This window comes from Hippocampus guttulatus, chromosome 2 (assembly GCF_054856545.1).
Source record: "Hippocampus guttulatus isolate MCC_2025c chromosome 2, RoL_Hgut_1.0, whole genome shotgun sequence".
Taxonomy (NCBI): domain Eukaryota; kingdom Metazoa; phylum Chordata; class Actinopteri; order Syngnathiformes; family Syngnathidae; genus Hippocampus; species Hippocampus guttulatus.
The window spans coordinates 28,195,558-28,220,109 of NC_141262.1; the positions used below are offsets into that span (position 1 = coordinate 28,195,558).

General features: G+C 49.9%; 3 protein-coding genes across 7 annotated transcripts; 2 read left to right on the plus strand and 1 right to left on the minus strand.

The window, feature by feature from the left end:
* The first annotated feature begins 71 nt into the window (after positions 1-71).
* ecsit (ECSIT signaling integrator) lies at positions 72-5,987 on the plus strand. Of its 2 annotated transcripts, XM_086105279.1 has the most exons (7): positions 72-110; positions 909-1,017; positions 1,284-1,659; positions 1,724-1,947; positions 2,450-2,656; positions 2,932-3,037; positions 3,121-5,987. In XM_086105279.1, the coding sequence occupies exons 2-7, from the start codon at positions 916-918 to the stop codon at positions 3,360-3,362; spliced, it is 1,257 nt and encodes a 418-aa protein (XP_085961405.1). In that variant the 5' UTR covers positions 72-110; positions 909-915; the 3' UTR covers positions 3,363-5,987. The 2 variants fall into 2 exon arrangements, with proteins under 2 accessions (XP_085961405.1, XP_085961407.1); XM_086105281.1 differs by lacking the exon at positions 72-110 and having other exon boundaries at positions 880-1,017.
* On the minus strand, positions 3,579-10,098 carry LOC147209402 (uncharacterized). Of its 2 annotated transcripts, none has more exons than XM_086105277.1 (7): positions 9,967-10,098; positions 7,048-8,871; positions 6,166-6,621; positions 5,855-5,913; positions 5,526-5,575; positions 5,154-5,453; positions 3,579-4,183 (listed from the first exon to the last, which is right to left on the minus strand). In XM_086105277.1, the coding sequence occupies exons 2-7, from the start codon at positions 8,728-8,730 to the stop codon at positions 4,167-4,169; spliced, it is 2,565 nt and encodes an 854-aa protein (XP_085961403.1). In that variant the 5' UTR covers positions 8,731-8,871; positions 9,967-10,098; the 3' UTR covers positions 3,579-4,166. The 2 variants fall into 2 exon arrangements, with proteins under 2 accessions (XP_085961403.1, XP_085961404.1); XM_086105278.1 differs by having other exon boundaries at positions 9,696-10,092.
* Positions 10,099-13,354: 3,256 nt separating this feature from the next.
* zfta (zinc finger translocation associated) lies at positions 13,355-24,537 on the plus strand. Of its 3 annotated transcripts, XR_015100222.1 has the most exons (6): positions 13,356-13,842; positions 19,436-19,942; positions 20,180-20,512; positions 21,493-21,870; positions 22,463-23,052; positions 23,737-24,537. XR_015100222.1 is itself a non-coding variant. In XM_086105282.1 (5 exons), exons 1-5 carry the CDS (start codon positions 13,719-13,721, stop codon positions 22,933-22,935), a joined length of 1,812 nt encoding a protein of 603 aa, XP_085961408.1. In that variant the 5' UTR covers positions 13,355-13,718; the 3' UTR covers positions 22,936-24,537. The 3 variants fall into 3 exon arrangements, 2 of the variants coding, with proteins under 2 accessions (XP_085961408.1, XP_085961409.1); XM_086105282.1 differs by having other exon boundaries at positions 13,355-13,842; positions 19,439-19,942; positions 22,463-24,537; XM_086105283.1 differs by having other exon boundaries at positions 13,372-13,842; positions 22,463-24,537.
* The last annotated feature ends 15 nt before the right edge of the window (positions 24,538-24,552 follow it).

A 24,552-nucleotide genomic window follows, 5' to 3' on the forward strand; every position in this document is an offset into this window, starting at 1 on the left:
ACTACATCAACGTTCCTATTGTTACGGCCGGCGGCATTCGGCGACGGAAACCGGAAGTCAGTCGGTATTTTTGAACGGTGACACTCATGAAGAGCAACTTGAAGGAGACGGTCAGGAAAAAAGCTTTTTAAATACACGCATACGTCAATGTGCGACATGAAAAAAGGCTCGGTTTTAACATTGACCCTCATCCCAATCGCGATGTGCCGTTTGAATAAATCATGTCGGACGGTTTCATTTCTAAAATGTATATTTGCTATTATTATAAGCCACTGTAACCTTTGGCATTTTGAGATCAAAACGGTACTGCACTTGAATTTAACCAGGTTACTTGAATAACGATTAAAATTGCATAGTATTGCATAAAAGTAAAATGACAGCTCCACCCAAATGTCTTGAAACTGCTCTTAAAAAATAAATGGAAATTTATTGTCCTTAAAAGTCACATTCAACTGAATTGGATCTTAAAAAAATGTTACGCGCTGCTTGGAAAGTAAAAAAAAAAATACTGTAACAGATAAACAAAAAATATATACAGTAGTGTGACATTTTGCAGTTTGAAGATTAACACTGCGCTTAAACATATGACAACAAAAAAAATATTGCATTAAATAATATCTGTATTATACTTTAAAGTTGGATAATATTTAAAGTATTGGACAGACTGGCAACTTCACTGGTTTAGAAGCAGATACCTCGTGGTCGATTGCCTTCTACGGGGCTCCTTTTTTGTCAGTGTGAAAATTATTCCGCTCATATTGTCCCAAAGTAGCAAAACACAGCGAGTAAATGGTGACTCTGACTGTAGTTTTGTAAACTAAAAAAAGAAAAATATATACAAACACACCTCTCTCTCTCAGGTCATTTTGTGTAGTCGACTGTCATGTGTTTTCTTCCCACTGCTGCAGCCCGACCATGAAGTGCACACGCTGCCTGCTCCGGCTGCTTGGCCAGTCCGCCTACCCTGCAGCCCGGCCCACTCGCCCCAGTTCACTACGCAGTCCACAGGATGATCAGGTAAAACTGTTCTTGGGGCCTGCGTGCCAAAAGAATTGCAGGATATTTTATGTCCACCCATCAAATTTTAAATAATCCGCATACAAAAGACTAAGTCATGCACTTTCTGAGTACATTTACTTGTCCCGAGAGTAAAAAAACAAAACAAAAAAACTGTTGTTTTTCATGAGCACGACGACAACGCTACTGTACTGCTGCTCCCAGAAATGATGCGAACCCCTTATCCAGATAGCATTGACACGGCATCCTATGACGACTTGGTACAGGCCGTGAGGTGTTTCCGCGGTAACAAAGGCGGCCCCGTGACCGCCGAGTTCATCGGCGAGGACCGCACCAAGACGCCCGTGGCCACGCGCGACCCCTTCGCCGCGGAGCACAAAACCAAGGCCTCCTTTGCCGAGGCGCTCCAGGCGTTCGCCAAGGCCGACGTGAGGCGGCGGGGTCACGTGGAGTTCATCTACGCGGCGCTCAAGAAGATGCCAGAGTTCGGCGTGGAGCGTGACCTGGCCGTCTACAACCAGCTGCTGGACGTCTTCCCCAAGGAGGTGTTCGTGCCCAGGAACTTCATCCAGCGCATGTTCAATCATTACCCCCGGCAGCAGGAGTGCGCCGTGCAGCTACTGGAACAAATGGAGAACTACGGTGCGTGTCTGAGTTTCACGAGGCGCTCAAAAGGCCAAGCTCAATTTGTTTTCTTTCACGCCAGGTGTCATGCCCAACGTGGAGACCAAGGTCCTGCTGGTGCAGATTTTTGGCGCGAAGGCCCACCCAATGAGGAAGTACCAGCGCATCATGTACTGGTTCCCAAAATTCAAACACGCCAACCCTTTCCCCATCCCGCATCAGCTGCCCGAAGACCCGGTGGACCTGGCTCGCTTCAGCCTGAAGCGCATCACCAACGACCTGGACGCCAAAGTCACCATTTACCAGGTGCCTTTTCAGGCCATTTCACTTTGTGATGAACATTTTTTTCAGGTCCAGTAGCAAAAGCTTCAAAAGGTCTACTGTTGTTGAAATGCTCGGATTTAGTGAGAAAAAAATTAGAGCAAGATAAATCATTTCTTAACTTTTTCCATCATTACTCTGACCTAAAACCAGTACAGTTGGTGGGGTGGGGGATCAATTGCCGACTTTTTTTTTTTTTTCACTAATGAGATTGGGTGGCTTTTTAAATTTGGAAATTTTCATTTGAAACATTCTCATAGCTTTTCCTTTTGAAATCAGGGGCATTTTTGATCTGTAGTGTACATGATTTGACAAGAGATTTTCTTTTGCACAAAGAGGAAGTTTTTATTTTCACGTTATCTGTATTATTATTTTTTTTCCCTGAGGGGACGTTTCAAAAAGTGACACTGTCATTCACTCCAAAGTGAAAATGTAATTTTCCATCAGTGTTGCGCCACGCGAGTCAATTAGCGGATGTCCTCACCAGATGCCCTGCACAGATGCGACAGAGAGCGGCCACCAGATCAGCCTCCCCCACATCGTCGGCATCCAAAGCCCCGACCAGATGGAGCTCCTCGGGAAGCACGACCCGAGCAGGCCCGTTTTCGTGGAGGGACCTTTTCCCCTCTGGCTGAGGAAGACGTGCGTCCACTACTACGTTCTCCGAGCCGAACCCGTGCCGCCCGGCGACAAGGTGAGCAAGGCCAGACCTGGTTTCAAAAGACATCCAAAGACTATGAAATATACTTAAGGAATTTTGTCATCTAACAAAAATAAAGCCAAATTAGCGAATGATAACAGAAAAAACCCCCCCATACATGCATGTGATGTCGAATTTTTGAATGCCGTCTTCCACAGAGGAACAAAAAGTAACAAGCCTATTTGGCAAAGTAAGGAGCTGAAAGTACTGAGCGACTTATGTACAATGATGTTTTTTTTTTAATTGTTTTTTTTTTTTTTTAAATAAAGGTGGAGGAGTCCTTTGACCCAGAGCGGTGTCTATACTATCCTCTGCAACTCGACCTTGACTTTGATCGGGACTTTGGGGACTTGGAGACCTTTGATGTAGAAGATTGTAAGATGATCATATTTTGGATTGGATTCTTAAAAAAAAAAAAAAGTTGGGTAACTTGATTGTGGGGTTTTTCTTTTGTCCAGTGGATGAAGGTCCAGTTTTTGCCATGTGCATGACCAGCCAGGGGGACCAGGCCACCCTCAACCAGTGGATCAGCGGTCTCCAGGAGAGCAACCCCATCCTGGGTCAGATCCCCACCGTGTTCCGCTTGCAAGCCGGCACAAGGGAGCTGCGAGCGGAAACCTCAAGAGAGGAGTCCCAGAGGGAGGAGTCGGCGCCCGAGGGACCAGAGGTCATGGAGGAGGCGAGGAGGCACAGCAACTGACCGTAGGACGCATCTACCCTTCCGTTTTCAAACGGAAGTCCTCACAAGACGTCGCGGGTAAGCTGGCGCCATCCTGGACCGGAATCGCAAGTTAAGAGTCTTCGATGAATCCAACGTGCGTGTTTTGGGGAGGGGACAAAGCCGAGACTTGAACCCTGGACATCACATGTCCGGCCTCAATAAGGAATAACTCACATGTGACGAAAGAAGACCAAATTATTCCAAAGGTTAATAAAAAAACAAAAAACAATGTTTTAATTGCAGAAAAAAGGCATTTGAAAACTGTAAACAAGTCCCAAATCCACCCTTGAGAGGTTGACCCAAACGGTAATCAAGTGTGCTGTAATCAGCAGAGGTCGGCAACATTCGGCCCGCGGGCCAAAATGGACCCGCTGCCAATTATATCTGGCCTGCCAGATGACGTTGACGAGGAAACTCCCCGTGATAAATTAGCGATGCAACAACATTTGCAGTTTTAAAAGTGCCTGGATATTGTTGTGGTCTTGTCTGGCGACAAAATGACGAGCCTTTGCGCTCCACAGGATTTCCTACACGGGCACCCGATTGCCGACTGGCCCACAAGATTTAGTTTTTAGGTAGGACAAGCAGGTTTTACCTGATGAGTCAAGTCAGTTCGGCCAGTGATCCAACTGTGAAGAAGGAAAAAAAAAAAATTGGGCCCGCAGCCGCCCTTAGTTGCCGATCCCTGATGTGTATATGTATCAATTGCATTGTCTCAATGAACAACTTCTCGATGGAACGTCGTCGTCATCATGCCGGAGAAGGTTGCTTTTGTCCCGCAGTTCAGTTCCTGTACGTTTCTGCAAAAAACAAGCGTGGGGGCGTTATCAACGAATGCCTGCGCTGAAAAACTGCTGCAATTGCCATGGAAACATCAGTCAATGTGGGCAGGTCGGTGGCTTTATTGAAACGAGCAATAAACTGCGCTCCAAATGAGCAGCGAGCCGCCGTTTTGATTAATTCTCTTAATCGGTAGAAAAATCAACGATTGCATGAGCTTCCTGTTTTGAATGAACAAAACCGCCACGATGACGACATCATTCGATTCAAATTTGCTTGAGTGAAACTCCTGACGGCAGCTTCAGCGGAACAAAGTTGTTGAGGCTTTCTGAGTTGCACACGCGTGACTGAAATGGTACGAGCGTGTTTTCCTTCAGTGGCCCTTTTGACCGAAACTCCTTCATGGAACTTTTTTCACAACAAACGCCATTTGTGCTCTGAGTTGCGCATACATCATTCAACTGAACGATCATTTTCAAATTATTGAGAAGAATGATGACTTTCATGAAAAGTCATCATATAATTCCCTTTTTTTTTTTTTTACAGCTGCCTTCTTAATATGAAACCCTTGGGTGACAGAAACTCCTTATTACTCTTTTTAATTTTTTTTGAACGAACCGATTTGTACTCTCTGAATTAGCCACATATGAACAGAACGTTGACTTTCTTGAAATGTCCAGTCAATGACAAACTCGCATGATAAAACTCCTCCATATGCCTTTTTTGGCGAACAAACACATTTTTTTGCTCCCCGGGTAGCATACAAATTATTTCAAAGAACCACGATTTTCAGTGCTGCAATTCAACGGCTGCTCTCGTAATATGATGCGTGGCAGAAACTCCTGAATAAGCCTTCATCATGGCACACAAACGAATTACGTTCACAGAAGCACTTTCCACCTAATCATTTGGAGCACAGTATAAAGTTTCATGACGCGATGATGCTCAAAATTTCTCTGGTCAGGGGAAAAACAGAGCGGCGGGGCCTACCTGCCGGAGTCGCGTCGCGCCGCTGGAGCTGCCGAGTGAAGAAGCGCTCGCGCCGGGACACCTGCTCGTCCCAGGCCTCGAGGATGCGGCGGCGCTCGGCGGGCTCCAGGGCGCGCGTGTGCGGGTGGGCCTCGTCGATGTGCGCCAACGCGCCCTCCGGGCTGTGCGAGTGCTGCTGCTCGCCGCACGCCATGCACACCAGCAGCTGGTTGAGGGGGTCGTAGTCCATGAGGTAGAAATTCCTCCACGTGTCCTCCGACACGGGATCATCCTCGCCGGCGTCGGCTGACAGAAGCTCATCTGGTGACGCGGTTGAGGAATATTCAAATGTATCTTTTTTTTTTTTATAGCTCACATCTGTCGGTATGTTACCTCGCATTGGTGTCGTGTCGTGAGAGTCATCCCTGCCGTCCACCGAATTGCTGCAAAAAAAAAAAAAAAAAAAGATCAATACGATGTGGTCACACGACACACGAGCGGGCTACAGCCGAGCTGATTAAGGATTTTTATATTGTTTGCTGTTCTTTGAGAAGGTTACTGTATATATTAGTGTTAGCTAAACTGATTAAGATTTTGCTCATGTCCGCCAATGATTCGGCGGGACCCGAATGCGTGCCCCAAGGTGGTCATCGTCTGTCCGTAAGTAGTGTAGCATCTGTAACAACAAACAAACGCAAAAAATGCATTTTTTAAAATTTTACCTGATAAGATGTTCTGCCGCGTCGCTGAAAGGGTCGGACATGGTCCGCTGACAAAACTCCTGTGTGATAGAAGAAAAAAATTCTATGTATTCCATAAGCAAGTAAAATAAAAATAAAATGCGGCTGTCACGAGCATAGATAAACAACGATTTGTGTGTTGTGGCACAGTGGTGGGGAATCACCGTACTCCACTATGTCTGGCTTGAAATAAGGAGATTAGTGTCTGCCGTTGCCATGGTGACTCCAGATGGCCTACTTTAGCCGACCGTGTCGGTAACCGGCCCTGGGTTTTGTTGCCCAATACTTTGTACCTGGAGGTCCCGAGCAGGCGGCACGCAGTCCCTCCTCTCAGAGATCCACTTCCCACCCTGAGACTTCCTGGCTCTCTGCTGCTTCTTTTTGATCCTCCAGTACTCGCGCTTGCGCTTCAGAAAGTCCTCCTCGGACTCCTCGGGGCGGCGCTTGGGGGTGCTCATGGCGTGAAGCGGCACCGGGGACGGCCACGACCGTTTCAAAGGAGCGGGACGCGCGCTTCGAGCGGGAGACTCGATGAGGTGCAGGATTATATGGGAAAGCGGGTTGTCCGGGGGTTTCAGAGTGGGGAGCGCGGGGTCCAAGTCCGCACAGTTGGGTGGTTTGACGGCGAGGGTCTCGGGCAATTTGAACAGCACGGCGGGAACGCCGCTGCCCGAAGACAAGGCCGGCTTAGGAAGGAGCTTCACCGGCGTCTTGGCAACGTTGACGGAGCGCACGGCGAGAGCTGGAGCCTGCGAGACAAAAAAACGCATCGATGACGTGGAAAGAAAAACAACAAGAAACCTTTGAAACCTCCCCTTTACGCTTTACGAGGGGCCCTTGCTTGCTGAATGCTATTTTTGCTGCCCCCGCCGTGTCAAATCCCAGCAAGACGCTTGCAGTCACGAATCAGATTTCCGCAGGAGTGGACACTGACGAGAACGTGCGAGGACATGCACAGACAGGACCGCAAACAGAATGCGACACGGACACGTCGACAGACAAGATAATGCAGGAAGCAGTCGTGGCACACGTGCAAACAAATGCGGTCTCTCTGACGCACAAACAGCAATCCAGAGAGTTTTGACTTCCGCACAACCGCTACCCAATCCCCAGACCGGCGTCGAGTCGAGCGCTCAAACACAGCAATGTGGGGAATGATCGCCACGGTGTGTCACCTGGTTGCTCCTGAGGGGAAGACTCCGGGCACCGGCACCACGCCCGCCGCCCTTGCCCCGCCTCTCCTTCTGCCGGGCCCTCTGCCGCCTCTTCATCAGCTTCCAGTACTCCCGCTTCTTCTGCAGGCTGGCCGCCGGGCTCGGGCAATGCCGGGGGACGGCATCGTGGTCTTGATCTTGGACGACGGGGGCCACCTCCGCTCCGTCGGGCTCCTCGTTCACCTCCGGTTTATCAGGTTCCCCTTTCACCTTGGTTTCAACATCAGGCTTTTGGTCTTTGCCGTCGTTCACCGTGCTCAGAGACTCTTCCAGAAGCTTCTTCATCGAGGCCACCACCAGCAGAGAGGTAGCCTGGGAGTCGGCGGCCGGAGCCGGGTCAGGCTCGCGCTTGGGCACCACCAGCGAAGGCTTGAGGTCTGGACTATGGTCTTGTTCCGGGGTAGGATTTAGATCAGGCTCCCGTTTGACGGCATGAGTCGGCTCGCTCGCGTTCAAGAGAGACGCTTGGGACGCCGGCCTCGGGGCCTTGTCGCTTTGGACCGTCGGGGCGAGCCTGGCCTCGGCGACCCCTTGCCTCAGGCGGGCGGCATGCGCCGCCCGCTGTTGCCGCTTCGTCACCCTCCAGTATTCGCGCTTCTTCACCATCCGGTCTTCATTGGTCAAGGCTTTATCGGAAACCAGCATTTTCATGACGCAGCCAGCCCGGCCGACTCGGGAGGCAGCCTCGGGAGAGCCGGCCTTGCGCCGGCTCTGAGGACAAGTGAGGGTGAGGTGACTGAAAGAATTGAAGGGTGTTGTCTTTGAACTTTGGGTGGGAGCTCTCAGAAGGACTTGGGGTTCAAAAACCGCAAGCCCATCGTTCCTGGCAATGCCGTTGACGGACTTTGTCTGGGGAATGCCCGCGGACACGGTCCCATCCTCTTTGATGAAGCCCCCGATGGTCTCGAGGCCGCGCTCCGACGCCCGAGCCCTCCTCATCTCCTTCAAGATATTCTGGTAGCGTCGGACTCGCCGCTTCAGAGAGTCCTTCTCCTTGAGCCGGGCCTTTGCCTCCATCGACATCTTTGCTCGCTGCTCCCGCTTTTTAATCCGCCAGTACTCTCTCTGTTTGGCGATGATCTGCTCTGGGGTGTCACCGGCATCCACCGGTGGGATGCTTCTCATTTTCGACGTCAAGGTCATGGACAGGGATTTGACTTTTTGATGTCTCTGCGCTTCCAAGGATCTCTGCCAAGCTGTTCTGCATCGAGTGATGCTTGACAGAGGTACAAAATGTGGAGACTTTCGCGAAGATTCTGTCGCCATTTGAGTGGATTTGCGCAAAGTCTGTGTTTGGGTTTGGCCACCTTGGTTGGCGTGAGGAAAAAGAAAGTGAGCAGATGCAGTTATCACCGGCGAGATTCTCTCTCTGGTTTTGGTGAGCCTCGCAGCTATCTTGGCCCGCTGCTCTCGCTTTTTCAGCCTCCACTGCTCCCGGCGACGAGCCACCCGATCCTCCTCATTCTCATTCTCGGTTGCTGACGCATGCTCGATTTTGACCCGCGTGACTCGCGTCCGGCCACTGTTGGTCATGGTCCCGACAGTCTGAGTGGTTTTAACCGAGAGACCCGCTGAACTGGAAGTCGTCGAGGTGGCGCCGTCCAACTCGGAGGCCGAGTCACCTTCACTCTTGACCGTCGGCATGCTACTGCAAACACGCAAAATCTCGTCCCATGGAGTCCCTCATTCCTTCCGTCCGGGAGGTTTTGTTCCGCCGTGACTGTGCTTACAGGATCACGCAAAGAGTCGGGTGTTCTACAGGACACGGAGCAGATCATACATGGGCTGGTGGGAGTACAAAACAAGAAGAAAAGGTGAAAAAGGTCAAAAAGCTTCCGCAAAAATATCAACAAAGAAACATACTAATTGAAAAAAAAAATAAACGTATACATAAAAAAAATGAATATGTGTGTAAACTCTTATTGGAAGTACAATCTTTTTGAAATGTTTCTGTGCAATACATTTTAGTTCAGGGGTTACGTTTTCCTTCAGAGGGTCAATATGAAAGTGGACCCTCAATAAATATATACAGTATACCCTCATATTATATATACAGTACACAACAAATGGAATACCGCTACCTAGTTTGTTCAAATACTACATTTATTTTAAAAAGGGGATTGGTAACAAATAATGCTTTGCAATGTCTCAGCATTTTAAAAAGTTTTCAGTGTTGGTATTTCAGTGAAAAACAATCGGTCAATGCGCACAATTTTGTCTTGAGAGGGAAGAAATTTCATCTGACATTTGACAATAAAGTTGTACTTGACTTGACAATCTGCTTTCGCAGCCACAAAAATTGATGTCGCAGGCCAGATGTGGCCCCCAGGCCTTGCGTTTGAAACCCGTGTTTTAACTGAATCAAGCAACTTTTGAATTCTCTAAGTGGAGTTCATGGTAAAAAGTTACAATATTACAGCAGCTCACAATACCGATAATACAATTACGTTTCTTGTTTTTATGTTTTACGAACGTTAGGTTTGCTTTTATCTAACGTCTGGTTTTTTGGGGGGTGGGGGGTGGTAAAGGGGGTGTATCAACGTCCGACTATCCCTTTAAAATGTGTCGTCACTGTGACACTATCCCTTGAACTGTGTCCTCCAATGTACCTTAATTCCAACCGCCGACTGCCAAAACGTCCCATTTTGGGAGCCTTTTGCTTCATTCAAACCGCAGCAAACTCAAGTCCTTGCGAGTACGTGACCAAAGAATAGTGCAAAACGGCTTTGGCGGCGGAAGTGTGGGGGGACGGTCGTCGAACGAGGCTACGGACCGCGTCTCACAATGGACATCTTGTCCTCGTCGGTTGTCTGCGCCCGTGGGCCTCGCGCGGCAAGCGAGAACGGAGGAAGCGAATTGAAAGCATGCACGGTCGTTTACCTGGTCACTGAGTAATTTGACTCGTTTTTTTTTTTTTTAACAGTAGTGAGGGTTTCTTTTTCGGTCTATGTGAGGACAGCTCCGAGAGGACCGCACGGTTAGCTCACGCCACTAGCCAGCCGGGGACTGGCTGCCTTGACAACGCACGGCAGGACCCGGATATTGGCCCGACCCACTCTGTGGTCACACATGTTCGGGGTGATGGCGTTATACTGTGAATACATTTATTCATAAACATCGAATCATAATAACACTCATGAGCATAAAAATGGTTTAAAGGTGGGTGCCTGAAATATGAATAATATAGAATGAAAACGAAACTGCCTAAAAATGTAAGTCAAAAATAATATTGTAACTTGCGTGTGCGTTAAACGTGAATAAAAGGTACATAGTGTGCATGAAATATACATATTTTAAAACGTGTGCATGTATTCAATAAAATGTAAAAAAAAAAGTAAAATGTTGGTGTGCGTCGAAAAAACTAAATATAATAAAATATATGAAATAATGCGTGTGTGTGTAAAAATAAACAAAAATACTAAAATGATGGATGCATGTAAAAAAAAGAATACAATGAATAAAAGGTCAAACTGTGGAGAAAATAAAAACATTCGTAAGGAGTGATTGTGTTTTAAAAGTGCATGTGAAATATAAGAATAATTTGAAGAGTACAATGGAAAATATTTAAAATGTGTGTGTAAATATTGAGGAAAATAGAATAAAAGATTAGACTGAATGTGTTAAATAAAATACATTTTTACATACAAAATTTATAAAACAGGCAAAACCAGTAAAAACTTAAGTGTGTAAAATATCCACAGTAAAAAAAACAATATTTGTGTCTATCTTAAAAGAAAATCACAAATAAATAAGTAATATTCATTTTCTTTAAAAAAAAAAAAAGTATAAACTCATTCCACCTTATTCCACACCTTCAGATTACACTGGCATTGATTTTTATCCTGCATTTAAAAGTAATAAAAATGTATCCATCCATCCATCTACGACTAATACTAATGATGATGATCATAAGGTTCGCCCCGACGGACGTGTGATGACGCAACGACGGCTCTGGGCTCTCGTGAACACGAGTACTGTCTCTTTAAATTTACCCAGGAGCCCCTTAAGGAGCCCCAGGGGCCCCTCGTCCGGCTCCCCACCCTGAAGACAAGCAAGAGTCTCCAAAATACGCTACTGGAGGCCCACGGTCACGCGTTTGTCGCACCTTTTCCACGGGCGGAAAAAAAAGTTAACTTGTCAACAGAGGGGTTTACGTTGACGGTGTCGCTCGCGCGCGCACGCACGTGCGGGTCGTCGGGGCTTCCGTGCGATGCCAGATGCCCGTCGCGAACGTGCTCGTGCGCGCGTGACACGTCCCGGAACCGGAGCGAGTGCGGGATGGACGACGCCACCGAGCTCCGGGGTGCCGAGCGGGCTCAGCCACGGCCGGAGCCGCTCTCATTAACCGTACGCGGGGAGGAGGAAGAGGACGAGGCGGCCCGCGGGCACAGCCACTCGGGAGGTGAGGTGACTTTGAAGAAAAAGGAAACTCAGTGTCATGCTTTTCATGCGTGTGTGGCTGTCAAACCCACGGCCATTGTCAGTGGGACAATACCAATACGGCTTGGCCCCTCTGTCTGTATGGGCTCCTGTAAACAAAGGCTTAACAGCGCCGAGGCGCGCGCGGACCCCATCGTGTGGATGGTGGCGGCATTACATCCTTTAAAAAAAACAGCGAACCAGCTAGCTTTAGCATGAAGGCCTCAGAAAACACTACAAATTCACTTTCAAAAGTGCTGCTAGAGTTTCTCCCGGCTGGGTTTCATTTGGGGGTGGGCTGTACCCTGGACTGGGCGCCAGCCATTCGGAGGGCCCATAGCGATGAACACCAATCTGTGCTGTATGTTACACATACGTACAGCACTTTTGACAATAAAGTTGTATTCAATTCAGTTCAGTCTTTTATCCAGCCTCCTCTCATTTGGTTGCATGTGAGATGGACCTCATCCCATTTTACTGAACAACAACTGTAATGGGCTCCATCTCACCAGCGTCTTCTCTGTAAATGCCTGGGTAGGTCTAGATGTGCCCTGTGACCGACGGGCAACCAATACAAGGGTGGAGTTAGTCTCAAAGCCATCAAGTCATCTGAGATAGGCTCCAACTCCCCGATTTACATACTAACCTGGGCTGCCAATCGGCTCTCGCGGCTGGAGTTTTGATGTGATGAAGCAGTGATGTTTTTTCAAATCTGAAAACACAGTGACCACTGCGTTATTACACCGGGATCCCTAGCAAAAGCAAATTTGACAGACTGCAGTGTCTCAGTATCGTGAATCGTGATTGAAAGATGTTAGATTCACATTTCACAGTGATAAACCATCACTCCTACATACACACATTATAAGAAACATTTTTTAACATTTCAATCATACAGATGAAGTGAGCATGGTTAGCTCACGCCACTAGCCAGCCGGGGACTGGCTGCCTTGACAACGCACGGCAGGACCCGGATATTGGCCCGACCCACTCTGTGGTCACACATGTTCGGGGTGATGGCGTTATACTGTGAATACATTTATTCATAAACATCGAATCATAATAACACTCATGAGCATAAAAATGGTTTAAAGGTGGGTGCCTGAAATATGAATAATATAGAATGAAAACGAAACTGCCTAAAAATGTAAGTCAAAAATAATATTGTAACTTGCGTGTGCGTTAAACGTGAATAAAAGGTACATAGTGTGCATGAAATATACATATTTTAAAACGTGTGCATGTATTCAATAAAATGTAAAAAAAAAAGTAAAATGTTGGTGTGCGTCGAAAAAACTAAATATAATAAAATATATGAAATAATGCGTGTGTGTGTAAAAATAAACAAAAATACTAAAATGATGGATGCATGTAAAAAAAAGAATACAATGAATAAAAGGTCAAACTGTGGAGAAAATAAAAACATTCGTAAGGAGTGATTGTGTTTTAAAAGTGCATGTGAAATATAAGAATAATTTGAAGAGTACAATGGAAAATATTTAAAATGTGTGTGTAAATATTGAGGAAAATAGAATAAAAGATTAGACTGAATGTGTTAAATAAAATACATTTTTACATACAAAATTTATAAAACAGGCAAAACCAGTAAAAACTTAAGTGTGTAAAATATCCACAGTAAAAAAAACAATATTTGTGTCTATCTTAAAAGAAAATCACAAATAAATAAGTAATATTCATTTTCTTTAAAAAAAAAAAAAGTATAAACTCATTCCACCTTATTCCACACCTTCAGATTACACTGGCATTGATTTTTATCCTGCATTTAAAAGTAATAAAAATGTATCCATCCATCCATCTACGACTAATACTAATGATGATGATCATAAGGTTCGCCCCGACGGACGTGTGATGACGCAACGACGGCTCTGGGCTCTCGTGAACACGAGTACTGTCTCTTTAAATTTACCCAGGAGCCCCTTAAGGAGCCCCAGGGGCCCCTCGTCCGGCTCCCCACCCTGAAGACAAGCAAGAGTCTCCAAAATACGCTACTGGAGGCCCACGGTCACGCGTTTGTCGCACCTTTTCCACGGGCGGAAAAAAAAGTTAACTTGTCAACAGAGGGGTTTACGTTGACGGTGTCGCTCGCGCGCGCACGCACGTGCGGGTCGTCGGGGCTTCCGTGCGATGCCAGATGCCCGTCGCGAACGTGCTCGTGCGCGCGTGACACGTCCCGGAACCGGAGCGAGTGCGGGATGGACGACGCCACCGAGCTCCGGGGTGCCGAGCGGGCTCAGCCACGGCCGGAGCCGCTCTCATTAACCGTACGCGGGGAGGAGGAAGAGGACGAGGCGGCCCGCGGGCACAGCCACTCGGGAGGTGAGGTGACTTTGAAGAAAAAGGAAACTCAGTGTCATGCTTTTCATGCGTGTGTGGCTGTCAAACCCACGGCCATTGTCAGTGGGACAATACCAATACGGCTTGGCCCCTCTGTCTGTATGGGCTCCTGTAAACAAAGGCTTAACAGCGCCGAGGCGCGCGCGGACCCCATCGTGTGGATGGTGGCGGCATTACATCCTTTAAAAAAAACAGCGAACCAGCTAGCTTTAGCATGAAGGCCTCAGAAAACACTACAAATTCACTTTCAAAAGTGCTGCTAGAGTTTCTCCCGGCTGGGTTTCATTTGGGGGTGGGCTGTACCCTGGACTGGGCGCCAGCCATTCGGAGGGCCCATAGCGATGAACACCAATCTGTGCTGTATGTTACACATACGTACAGCACTTTTGACAATAAAGTTGTATTCAATTCAGTTCAGTCTTTTATCCAGCCTCCTCTCATTTGGTTGCATGTGAGATGGACCTCATCCCATTTTACTGAACAACAACTGTAATGGGCTCCATCTCACCAGCGTCTTCTCTGTAAATGCCTGGGTAGGTCTAGATGTGCCCTGTGACCGACGGGCAACCAATACAAGGGTGGAGTTAGTCTCAAAGCCATCAAGTCATCTGAGATAGGCTCCAACTCCCCGATTTACATACTAACCTGGGCTGCCAATCGGCTCTCGCGGCTGGAGTTTTGATGTGATGAAGCAGTGATGTTTTTTCAAATCTGAAAACACAGTGACCACTGCGTTATTACACCGGGATCCCTAGCAAAAGCAAATTTGACAGACTGCAGTGTCTCAGTATCGTGAATCGTGATTGAAAGATGTTAGATTCACATTTCACAGTGATAAACCATCACTCCTACATACACACATTATAAGAAACATTTTTTAACATTTCAATCATACAGATGAAGTGAGCATGGTTAGCTCACGCCACTAGCCAGCCGGGGACTGGCTGCCTTGACAACGCACGGCAGGACCCGGATATTGGCCCGACCCACTCTGTGGTCACACATGTTCGGGGTGATGGCGTTATACTGTGAATACATTTATTCATAAACATCGAATCATAATAACACTCATGAGCATAAAAATGGTTTAAAGGTGGGTGCCTGAAATATGAATAATATAGAATGAAAACGAAACTGCCTAAAAATGTAAGTCAAAAATAATATTGTAACTTGCGTGTGCGTTAAACGTGAATAAAAGGTACATAGTGTGCATGAAATATACATATTTTAAAACGTGTGCATGTATTCAATAAAATGTAAAAAAAAAAGTAAAATGTTGGTGTGCGTCGAAAAAACTAAATATAATAAAATATATGAAATAATGCGTGTGTGTGTAAAAATAAACAAAAATACTAAAATGATGGATGCATGTAAAAAAAAGAATACAATGAATAAAAGGTCAAACTGTGGAGAAAATAAAAACATTCGTAAGGAGTGATTGTGTTTTAAAAGTGCATGTGAAATATAAGAATAATTTGAAGAGTGAGCATTTAGAGCTTCTGCCTGACTTATTAGTATGACCGTACAACCATCCATCCATCCATCCATCCATCATCTACCGCTTATCCGGGGCCGGGTCGCGGGGGCAACAGCTTTAGCAGGGAAGCCCAGACTTCCCTCTCCCTAGCTACTTCTTCCAGCTCTCCCCGGGGGATCCCGAGACGTTCCCAGGCCAGCTGGGTGACATAGTCTCTCCAGCGTGTCCTGGGTCTTCCTCGGGGTCTCCTCCCGGTGGGACATGCCCGGAACACCTCACCAGGGAGGCGCTCAGGAGGCATCCGAATCAGATGCCCAAGCCACCTCATCTGGCTCCTCTCGATGTGGAGGAGAAGCGGCTCGACTCTGAGCCCCTCCCGGATGACCGAGCTTCTCACCTTATCTCTAAGGGAGAGCCCGGACACCCTGCGGAGAAAACTCATTTCGGCCGCTTGTATCCGGGATCTCGTTCTTTCGGTCACGACCCATAGCTCGTGACCATAGATGAGGGTTGGAACGTAGATCGACCGGTAAATTGAGAGCTTCGCCCTTTGGCTCAGCTCCTTCTTCACCACGACAGACCGATACAACGTCCGCATCACAGCAGACGCTGCACCGATCCGCCTGTCAATCTCCCGCTCCCTCCTGCCCCCACTCGTGAACAAGACCCCAAGATACTTGAACTCCTCCACTTGGGGCAAGATCTCCTCCCCGACCCGGAGGGGGCACTCCACCCTTTTCCGACTGAGGACCATGGTTTCAGATTTGGAGGTGCTGATCTTCATCCCAACCGCTTCACACTCGGCTGCGAAACGCTCCAGTGAGAGTTGGAGAGCCCCGTTTGAAGGAGCCAACAGCACCACATCATCTGCAAAAAGCAGGGATGCAATACTGAGGCTCCCAAAACGGACCCCCTCAACGCTTCGGCTGCGCCTAGAAATTCTGTCCATAAAGGTTATGAACAGAATCGGCGACAAAGGGCAGCCTTGGCGGAGTCCTACCCCCACTGGAAACGATTCCGACTTACTGCCGGCAATGCGAACCAAACTCTGGCATCGGTGGTATAGTGACCGAACCGCCCGTATCAAGGGGTTCGGTACCCCATACCCACGAAGCACCCCCCACAGAACTCCCCGAGGGACACGGTCAAACGCCTTCTCCAAGTCCACAAAACACATGTAGACTGGTTGGGCGAATTCCCACATACCCTCGAGGACCCTGCTAAGGGTGTAGAGCTGGTCCACTGTTCCACGGCCGGGACGAAAACCACACTGCTCCTCCTCAATCTGAGGCTCGGCTTCCTGACGGACCCTCCTCTCCAGCACCCCTGAATAGACCTTACCAGGGAGGCTGAGGAGTGTGATCCCTCTGTAGTTGGAACACACCCTCCGGTCCCCCTTTTTAAAAAGAGGGACTACCACCCCGGTCTGCCAATCCAGAGGCACTCTCCCTGTTGACCACGCGATGTTGCAGAGGCGTGTCAACCAGGACAGCCCCACAACATCCAGAGCCTTGAGGAACTCCGGGCGGATCTCATCCACCCCCGGGGCCCTGCCACCGAGGAGCTTTTTAACCACATCGGTGACTTCAACCACAGAGATAGGAGAGCCCACCTCAGAGTCCCCAGGCTCTGCTTCCTCCAAGGAAGGCATGCTGGTGGAGTTGAGGAGGTCTTTGAAGTACTCTGCCCACCGGTTCACAACGTCCCGAGTCGAAGTCAGCAGCGCCCCATCCCCACTGTACACAGTGTTAGTGGTGCACTGCTTCCCCCTCCTGAGACGTCGGATGGTGGACCAGAATTTCCTCGAAGCCGTCCGGAAGTCGGCTTCCATGGCCTCACCGAACTCTTCCCACGCTCGGGTTTTTGCCTCGGCGACCACCGAAGCTGTGTTCCGCTTGGCCAGTCGATACCCGTCAGCTGCCTCTGGGGTCCCACAGGCCATAAAGGCTCGATAGGACTCCTTCTTCAACTTGACGGCATCCCTTACTGCTGGTGTCCACCAGCGAGTACAGGGGTTGCCGCCACGACAGGCACCAACCACCTTACAGCCACAACTCAGATTGGCCGCCTCAACAATAGAGGCACGGAACATGGTCCACTCGGGCTCAATGTCCCCCGCCTCCCCCGGAACATGGGAAAAGCTCTGTCGGAGGTGGGAGTTGAAACTCCTTCTGACAGGGGATTCCGCCAGACGCTCCCAACAAACCCTCACAATACGTTTGGGTCTGCCAGGACAGACCGGCATCTTTCCCCACCATCGGAGCCTACTCACCACCAGGTGGTGATCAGTTGACAGCTCCGCCCCTCTCTTCACCCGAGTGTCCAGAACATGCGGCCGCAAATCCGATGATACAACTACAAAGTCGATCATCGAACTGCGGCCTAGGGTGTCCTGGTGCCAAGTGCACATATGGACACCCTTATGTTTGAACAAGGTGTTTGTTATGGACAATCCGTGACGAGCACAGAAGTCCAATAACAAAACGCCACTCAAGTTCTGATCGGGGGGGCCGTTCCTCCCAATCACGCCCCTCCAGGTCTCACTGTCATTGCCCACGTGAGCATTGAAGTCCCCCAGCAGAACAAGGGAGTCCCCAGCAGGAGTACTCTCCAGCACACCCTCCAAGGACTCCAAAAAGGGTGGGTATGCTGAGCTGCTGTTTGGTGCATATGCACAAACAACAGTCAGGACCCGTCCACCCACCCGAAGGCGGAGGGAGGCAACCCTCTCGTCTACCGGTGTGAATCCCAATGTACAGGCACTGAGCCGGGGGGCAATGAGTATGCCCACACCTGCTCTGCGCCTCTCACCGTGAGCAACTCCAGAGTGGAAGAGAGTCCAACCCCTCTCGAGAGAACTGGTACCAGAACCCAGGCTGTGTGTGGAGGCAAGTCCGACTATATCCAGTCGGAACTTCTCTGCCTCACACACCAGCTCAGGCTCCTTCCCTGCCAGAGAGGTGACATTCCATGTCCCAAGAGCTAGCTTCTGCAGCCGAGGATCGGACCGCCAGGGTCCCCGCCTTTGGCTGCCACCCAGCTCACATTGCACCCGACCCCTTTGGCCCCTCTCATGGGTGGTGAGCCCATGGGAAGGGGGACCCACGTTGCCTCTTCGGGCTGTGCCCGGCCGGGCCCCATGGGTGTAGGCCCGGCCACCAGGCGCTTGCCAACGAGCCCCACCTCCAGGCCTGGCTCCAGAGGGGGGCCCCGGTGACCCGCGTCCGGGCAAGGGAAACTTAGATCCATTTATTTTAATCATCATCAGGGGTCTTTGAGCCGTGCTTTGCCTGGCCCCTCACCTAGAACCTGTTTGCCATGGGTGACCCTGCCAGGGGCATAAAGTCCCAGACAACTTAGCTCCTAGGATCATCGGGACACACAAACCCCTCCACCACGGTAAGGTGACGACTCACGGAGGGGACCGTAGCCCGGTAGTCCGGTGGTTAGCGCGTCGACTTCACAGTGCAGAGGTACCGGGTTCAATTCCAGCTCCGGCCTCCCTGTGTGGAGTTTGCATGTTCTCCCCGGGCCTGCGTGGGTTTTCTCTGGGTGCTCCGGTTTCCTCCCACATTCCAAAAACATGCATGGCAGGCTGATTGAATGCTCTAAATTGTCCCTAGGTGTGAATGTGGGCGTGGATGGTTGTTCGTCTCTGTGTGCCCTGCGATTGGCTGGCAACCGATTCAGGGTGTCCCCTGCCTACTGCCCGAAGACAGCTGGGATAGGCTCCAGCACCCCCCGCGACCCTAGTGAGGATCAAGCGGTTCGGAAAATGGACCGTACAACCACACGTGGCATTTTTGACAGAAAATAGTTTGAAAACACTACGGAAACATCATTATGTTCAAGTTAGGTAACCTCAGTCAGTGGCAATGTAAGATGGCCACCAGTGGCTTCAATTCTCCATAACGAGGTCCAAACTTTAACTCATTTTATCAGTTGCTTGAGCTCGAGATGGCAGCAAAGTGCATCCTTGATTAAAATTTGCTGCTGACCAGTTTTATTTTTCAACATTGCTCTCGAAAATCCCTGACCTCAACCCAATAGAGAACATGAATATACACAATCGAGTCCAATAGGGTTGTGTCTTTTTAGCAGAAGACGCACTTTCCAATGGCCACGCTGCCCAAGACGAATGCGAGGCGGGCTCGGTGGTCCTGGCAGGGCCGGTCCGATCGCCGGGCACCAGCTACTGGAGCATCAGCGAGGGCCCGGACCGGCCCCCGATCCTGTCGCCGGCGCCCGGTCCATCGGGACGCAAAGTGCGGCGGGCATCGCGGCCCGGCCTGAGTCGCATCCCGGGCCGGGACCACCGCCGCTACTACCACGAGTACTGGCGCAGCGAGTACCTGATGGACTTTGACCCGCTGCGGCACGGCATGATCTGCATGGTGTGCGGCAGCTCGCTGGCCACTCTCAAGCTGAGCACCATCAAGCGCCACATCCGCCAGAAGCACCCCGACTCGCTGCTGTGGAGCCCCGCCGACAAGGAGGTCATCCGCTCGGGCTGGGAGAGCCACCTGAGCCTCGGCGCCCGACCCGTCCAAACCTCGCCTCGGGGGAACCCGGAAGCCGATGGCGAAGAGCTTGCCGACTCAGTCGGTGAGTCCATTTGCATCGACGTCAGCGATGAGTCACAAAATTAGTCGGCAACTCGTTTATGCATGAAACTGCTTTTCTTTAATGGTTGTTTTAAAAAAATGTGCATTATATAAAATGCAAGTAAGATTTTGGTCCATCGTGTCTATTATGGTGCAGTTAAAAATACAAACGGGCGTGGTGCTAAATAACTGGCGACATTTTTTTTTTTTTCCGACACCTGTGCTCCACATCCTCCAGGAGCCGCGGCAGCCGAGGCGCAGCCGCAGCAGAGGCGGAGCCTCTCTCCTGGGCCCGAGGCGGCGGGCGACGAGGCCGGCGATGAGGCGGCGGCGGAGGCCCGCACGCTGGAGTGCTACCTGAACGCGTCGCTGCACGCGTGGTTCCGCCAGGAGTTCCTGATGGAGTACGAGGCGGAGGCGGGCCGGCTGCTGTGCATGCTGTGCGGCGGCCAGCTGCCCTCGCTGCACCTGGACCACATCAAGAGCCACGTCCTCCAGCGCCACCCCGACTCCCTCGTCTACTCCTCCGAGCAGAAGCACTGCGTCCTGCAGGCCTGGGCTCACACTCACGGTGAGCACGGCTCTTGCGCTACGACCCTCTGCGGCCGCATTAAGAAGAGCATTTAGCACACTTGTAGACCCGCCGGGTCTACAAGAGTGATGGCCTTTCCACGACTCCAAGACTTTTGCCGCACTAGTACAACAACCATCTTACTCGTGCATCCCACCGACCCCCCACTCCTGCTGGAACTTCCTCTACCGCACAGGTGTCAAACTTAAGGCCCGGGGGCCACATCTGGCCCGCCACATCATTTTATGTGGCCCGCGAAAGCAAATCAAACATGTCACCTTCCACAATGCTTGCTAAACCAACATTTAAAATTTGCACTGACATAACAGTCTTACGAGTAACGTCTTTCGACATGAGTGTGACATTTCTGCGAACTACGATAACATCAATGGCAGACTAGCCCAACACGAGTGATGTTTGGTTCAACTTGTGCCCTCCACTCCTGTCTGAGCACCGGCAGAACTCGGGCGCATTTGCAGGACTACTACGCTACTCGTGGGGCAAAACTGCGTTCACACACTGCGTGATACTCGTACAACCACTGAGCAAAGTCTTCTAATTAACATCTCGTACTAGTGCTGCTTAGTCATCCAGTGCTGTTTTGAAGTCTTTCTACTAGTACGCAGAAATGTTACACAGTAGTGCAAGGACACCCCCTCGAAATGCTCCGCTTGCTTTAAAGTCCGAGTCACACAATCAAGACGCAACGGCTTCTCGTTTGCTTTCAAACTTAGCTTGTAGCAGACGTGCACATTTTCAGCATGACATCTTTGATCCACTGGTGAAAGGACACCCTCATTTAAAAAAATTTTTTTGGTCATTTTATGCTAACTGTCCTTTTGATGGCGGCGCGGGCACCCGCGGCGGCTCCTCTCTCTCCTGTGGTCGAGAGGAAAGAAATTTCATCTGTGCTGTAAAGTTGACTTGAACTTGAACCACTCGTCAGGACTGAAAATTGTTTTTCCTCTTGGCCGCGGCAGACGAGTCGGAGAACTCGATCCAATCAGAAGCAAACACCAAAGACGAGGCCGATCGCGGCACGTGGGACGCCTCGCCGTCTCGGGACGGCGGTCCGGAGGCTCCCCGGCCGGGCCCCGTCCGCAACAAGCGGCGTCGCGGTGCCTGCGGCGACTCGTGGCAGCTGCGCCTGGACTACCTGGTGGCGTACGGGCCCCGGGGCCGCCACGTCTACTGCATGGTGTGCTCTCAGGTGCTGCGCGGAACGCAAGTGCGGAGCTTCCGCCGCCACATCCAGGAATGCCATCCCGAGACGTTCAGCCTGAGCCAGCAAGAACGGGAAGCCAGAGCGGCCGCCTGGACCAAAGACTATTGCGCGGACGGCATCCTGGCGCAAGACGGTGAGATGAGCCCCCGCCCCCTGCCATTTGCAAAAGATTAGAAGTTGAAGAACACAACAATAATAAACACAGAGTGAATACTTAACAGGTAAACGAGCAATTATGTCCAAACATGATTCCCACTGTAATTGTGTTTGGAGGAATTTGAATTTGTTCATTCCATGTGGGAATAAGGTCAGGTCAAATAAAAAAATGTAGGAAAACATCAATGTTATTTCCTATTTTTTTTAAATAAATTTGCAGAAATGAAAGAAAAAATCATGTACTATGCAAACATGCGAGTATTGAAGATTAAGGCTGTCAGATAAAATGTGGAAAAGGTTGAGGTGACACATATGAGCAAAGTGGCAGTTTCATTTTTGACAAAAACATTTTTCATGCAACTGTGAGGCGTTGGTGCAGAATACGACCCCCCCCCCCCCCCCGCCCCCCAACTCAATGGGAAATGTGGGAAAAAGTAAAGCGCTGCAAACATTTGCCGGATGCACCGTACGTCAGTTGGCTCGACATCATTTTGCCGTTCCGTTTTTGGTGTTTGCAACCACAAAAGCGCCTTCCTCCCGTCTTGACTTTTTACTTGGCGAATCTGCAGAAATCAGCACAAGTGACGCCGCTGTCCTCAATACCAGCGGAGGCCCGAATGAGAACAGCTCCCCCGACACCAAACCGCCGGTGAAAGAAGAAGAGGACGACGAAGAGGAGGAGGACGGAGGAGGAGTCAAGGACGCGGCCAAGGACGCGACGCCGCGCCACGGCCACTACCCGGGCAAGGACCAGCGGCGGAACTACCAAGTGCGCTGGCGCACGGACTTCCTCATGGACTACGACTGCCGTCGGCACGGGCTCATCTGCATGGTGTGCGGTGCGGCGCTGGCCACGCTGAAGGTGAGCACCATCAAGCGCCACATCCAGCAGGTGCACGCGCACTCGCTGCGCTACGGCGACGACGACCGGCGCCGCGCCACGCTGGCCTACGACCGCGACGCCGGCCTCTTCGCCCACGCCGAAGACTGCTTCCTCTCCCGGGATCACGCGCGCACTGACACGGGCCACTTGGCTACATAGAAGGGGGGCCGGCGAGGGGGGGGGGGGGGCGTCCCGACACTTGTGCGAGCGCTTTATATCCAAGTGGCGGAACTTAAAAGCTTCCCCAAAAGCCTTCCGAGAAATACGCTGCATCTGGTAAGTACTCCACTTTGTTACGGCTTTATTCCAAAACGGAATCCATTTTTTTCCTCCTTATGATTTTGCCCTCATACTTTAAAAAAAAAAAAAAAAGTCTTCATCTGACAGGCTTATTCCAAATTCAGGGGCGTGCAAAAGGGCGGCTGACAGGGCGGTGCCCCCCCACACCCCCCCCATCCGACCGCAAATGGCAAAGTCTTCCCTCTGCAACTAAATGAATTCAATCACTTCTTTGCCCTTTGACATGCCACACCCCATTTTCATTCAACTTCAACTTCAATTGTTGGGTGTACATTTTTGCAAATGTATTCAATCAGAAACGAGGCAATCACTGAGATCTATTCATGTTTGACACTCAACAGATCCGCTTTATGTTCCACGCTTATTCCAATACGGAATAAATTCATGAAGTCTTAATGTTCACAAACGATGCACCGTGTTCACCACATACATTCGCCAGAATGGCTTTGGAGCCTTCTGGTGGTCAAGGAACGAGGTTAAATTGAGTTGAGAGCTTCAATTAGTGCTTTGCCGCCGTCTTGTGAACCGCATGGCAAAATTCAGCACAGGGTTTTGACGCCTGAATGAACCAACCCATCTCCGAGTGTTTCAACCAGACTACTAATTGAGTTCACATGTTGACATCATGTGACCGAGACGTGACCACCCAATACTTTCCAGATGCACCGTATGTGCCCCGCGATTGGCCAGCCACCCCGCCTCTCGCTCCCTAATGAGGACAAGCACTCGACGAGCACTTGGATGAGCCCGGCGTGGACTCAACGCACGAGTCACATTTCCAAGACGGCGTGGAGAACTTTGGAACGCTTCTCAACCGAAAAAAAAAAAATCTCAGGGATCGTGCTTCCGTTTTAACAACGGTCTAATGCAAGACGGGTTGCCGCGTGACCGATTGGCGAACGTTGTAAGCGAAAGGTCGACGCAGCAAAGAGGCACTTGGGTAACATTGACGTGTTTTCCAGACGACGGCACTTCATGTGGGAAGGAGGGGCGACATCGTCCACGAACATTTTTCAGCACTTAATTCATTTGAAATGACAGCAATGAAATGGCGTGTTTTTGTTACATGTGCTTGACCTCCACGTCACCTTTGATTAAATCATGCAATAAATGGATGCCTCTTTGTCCTTCGATCACCACCCAATTCCACCATGGATTTTTTAATTTTTTTTTGAAGTGATTGCAACGTTGGCGGCCTTACCCACAATGTAACGCAGCGCGCCAAGTTGTCCACCCCCCCAGTTAGCCGCCGTTTGGGATTTATGACTTTGGCCCTGTTATGAAACACGTTACATTGGCTTGCTTGCAATACCAAATGAATTTTGGGATGCATTTCTTCAACTCGATGTTTCCTGAACATTATTGAAAAAACAAAAAAATTCACAAATGAACTTACCCACTGTCACGTTGCGTGGTGGTGGTCCCGAAAAAGCAGGCAGGAGGGAGGAGCAGGGTGTACTTGACGAATTGTATTTA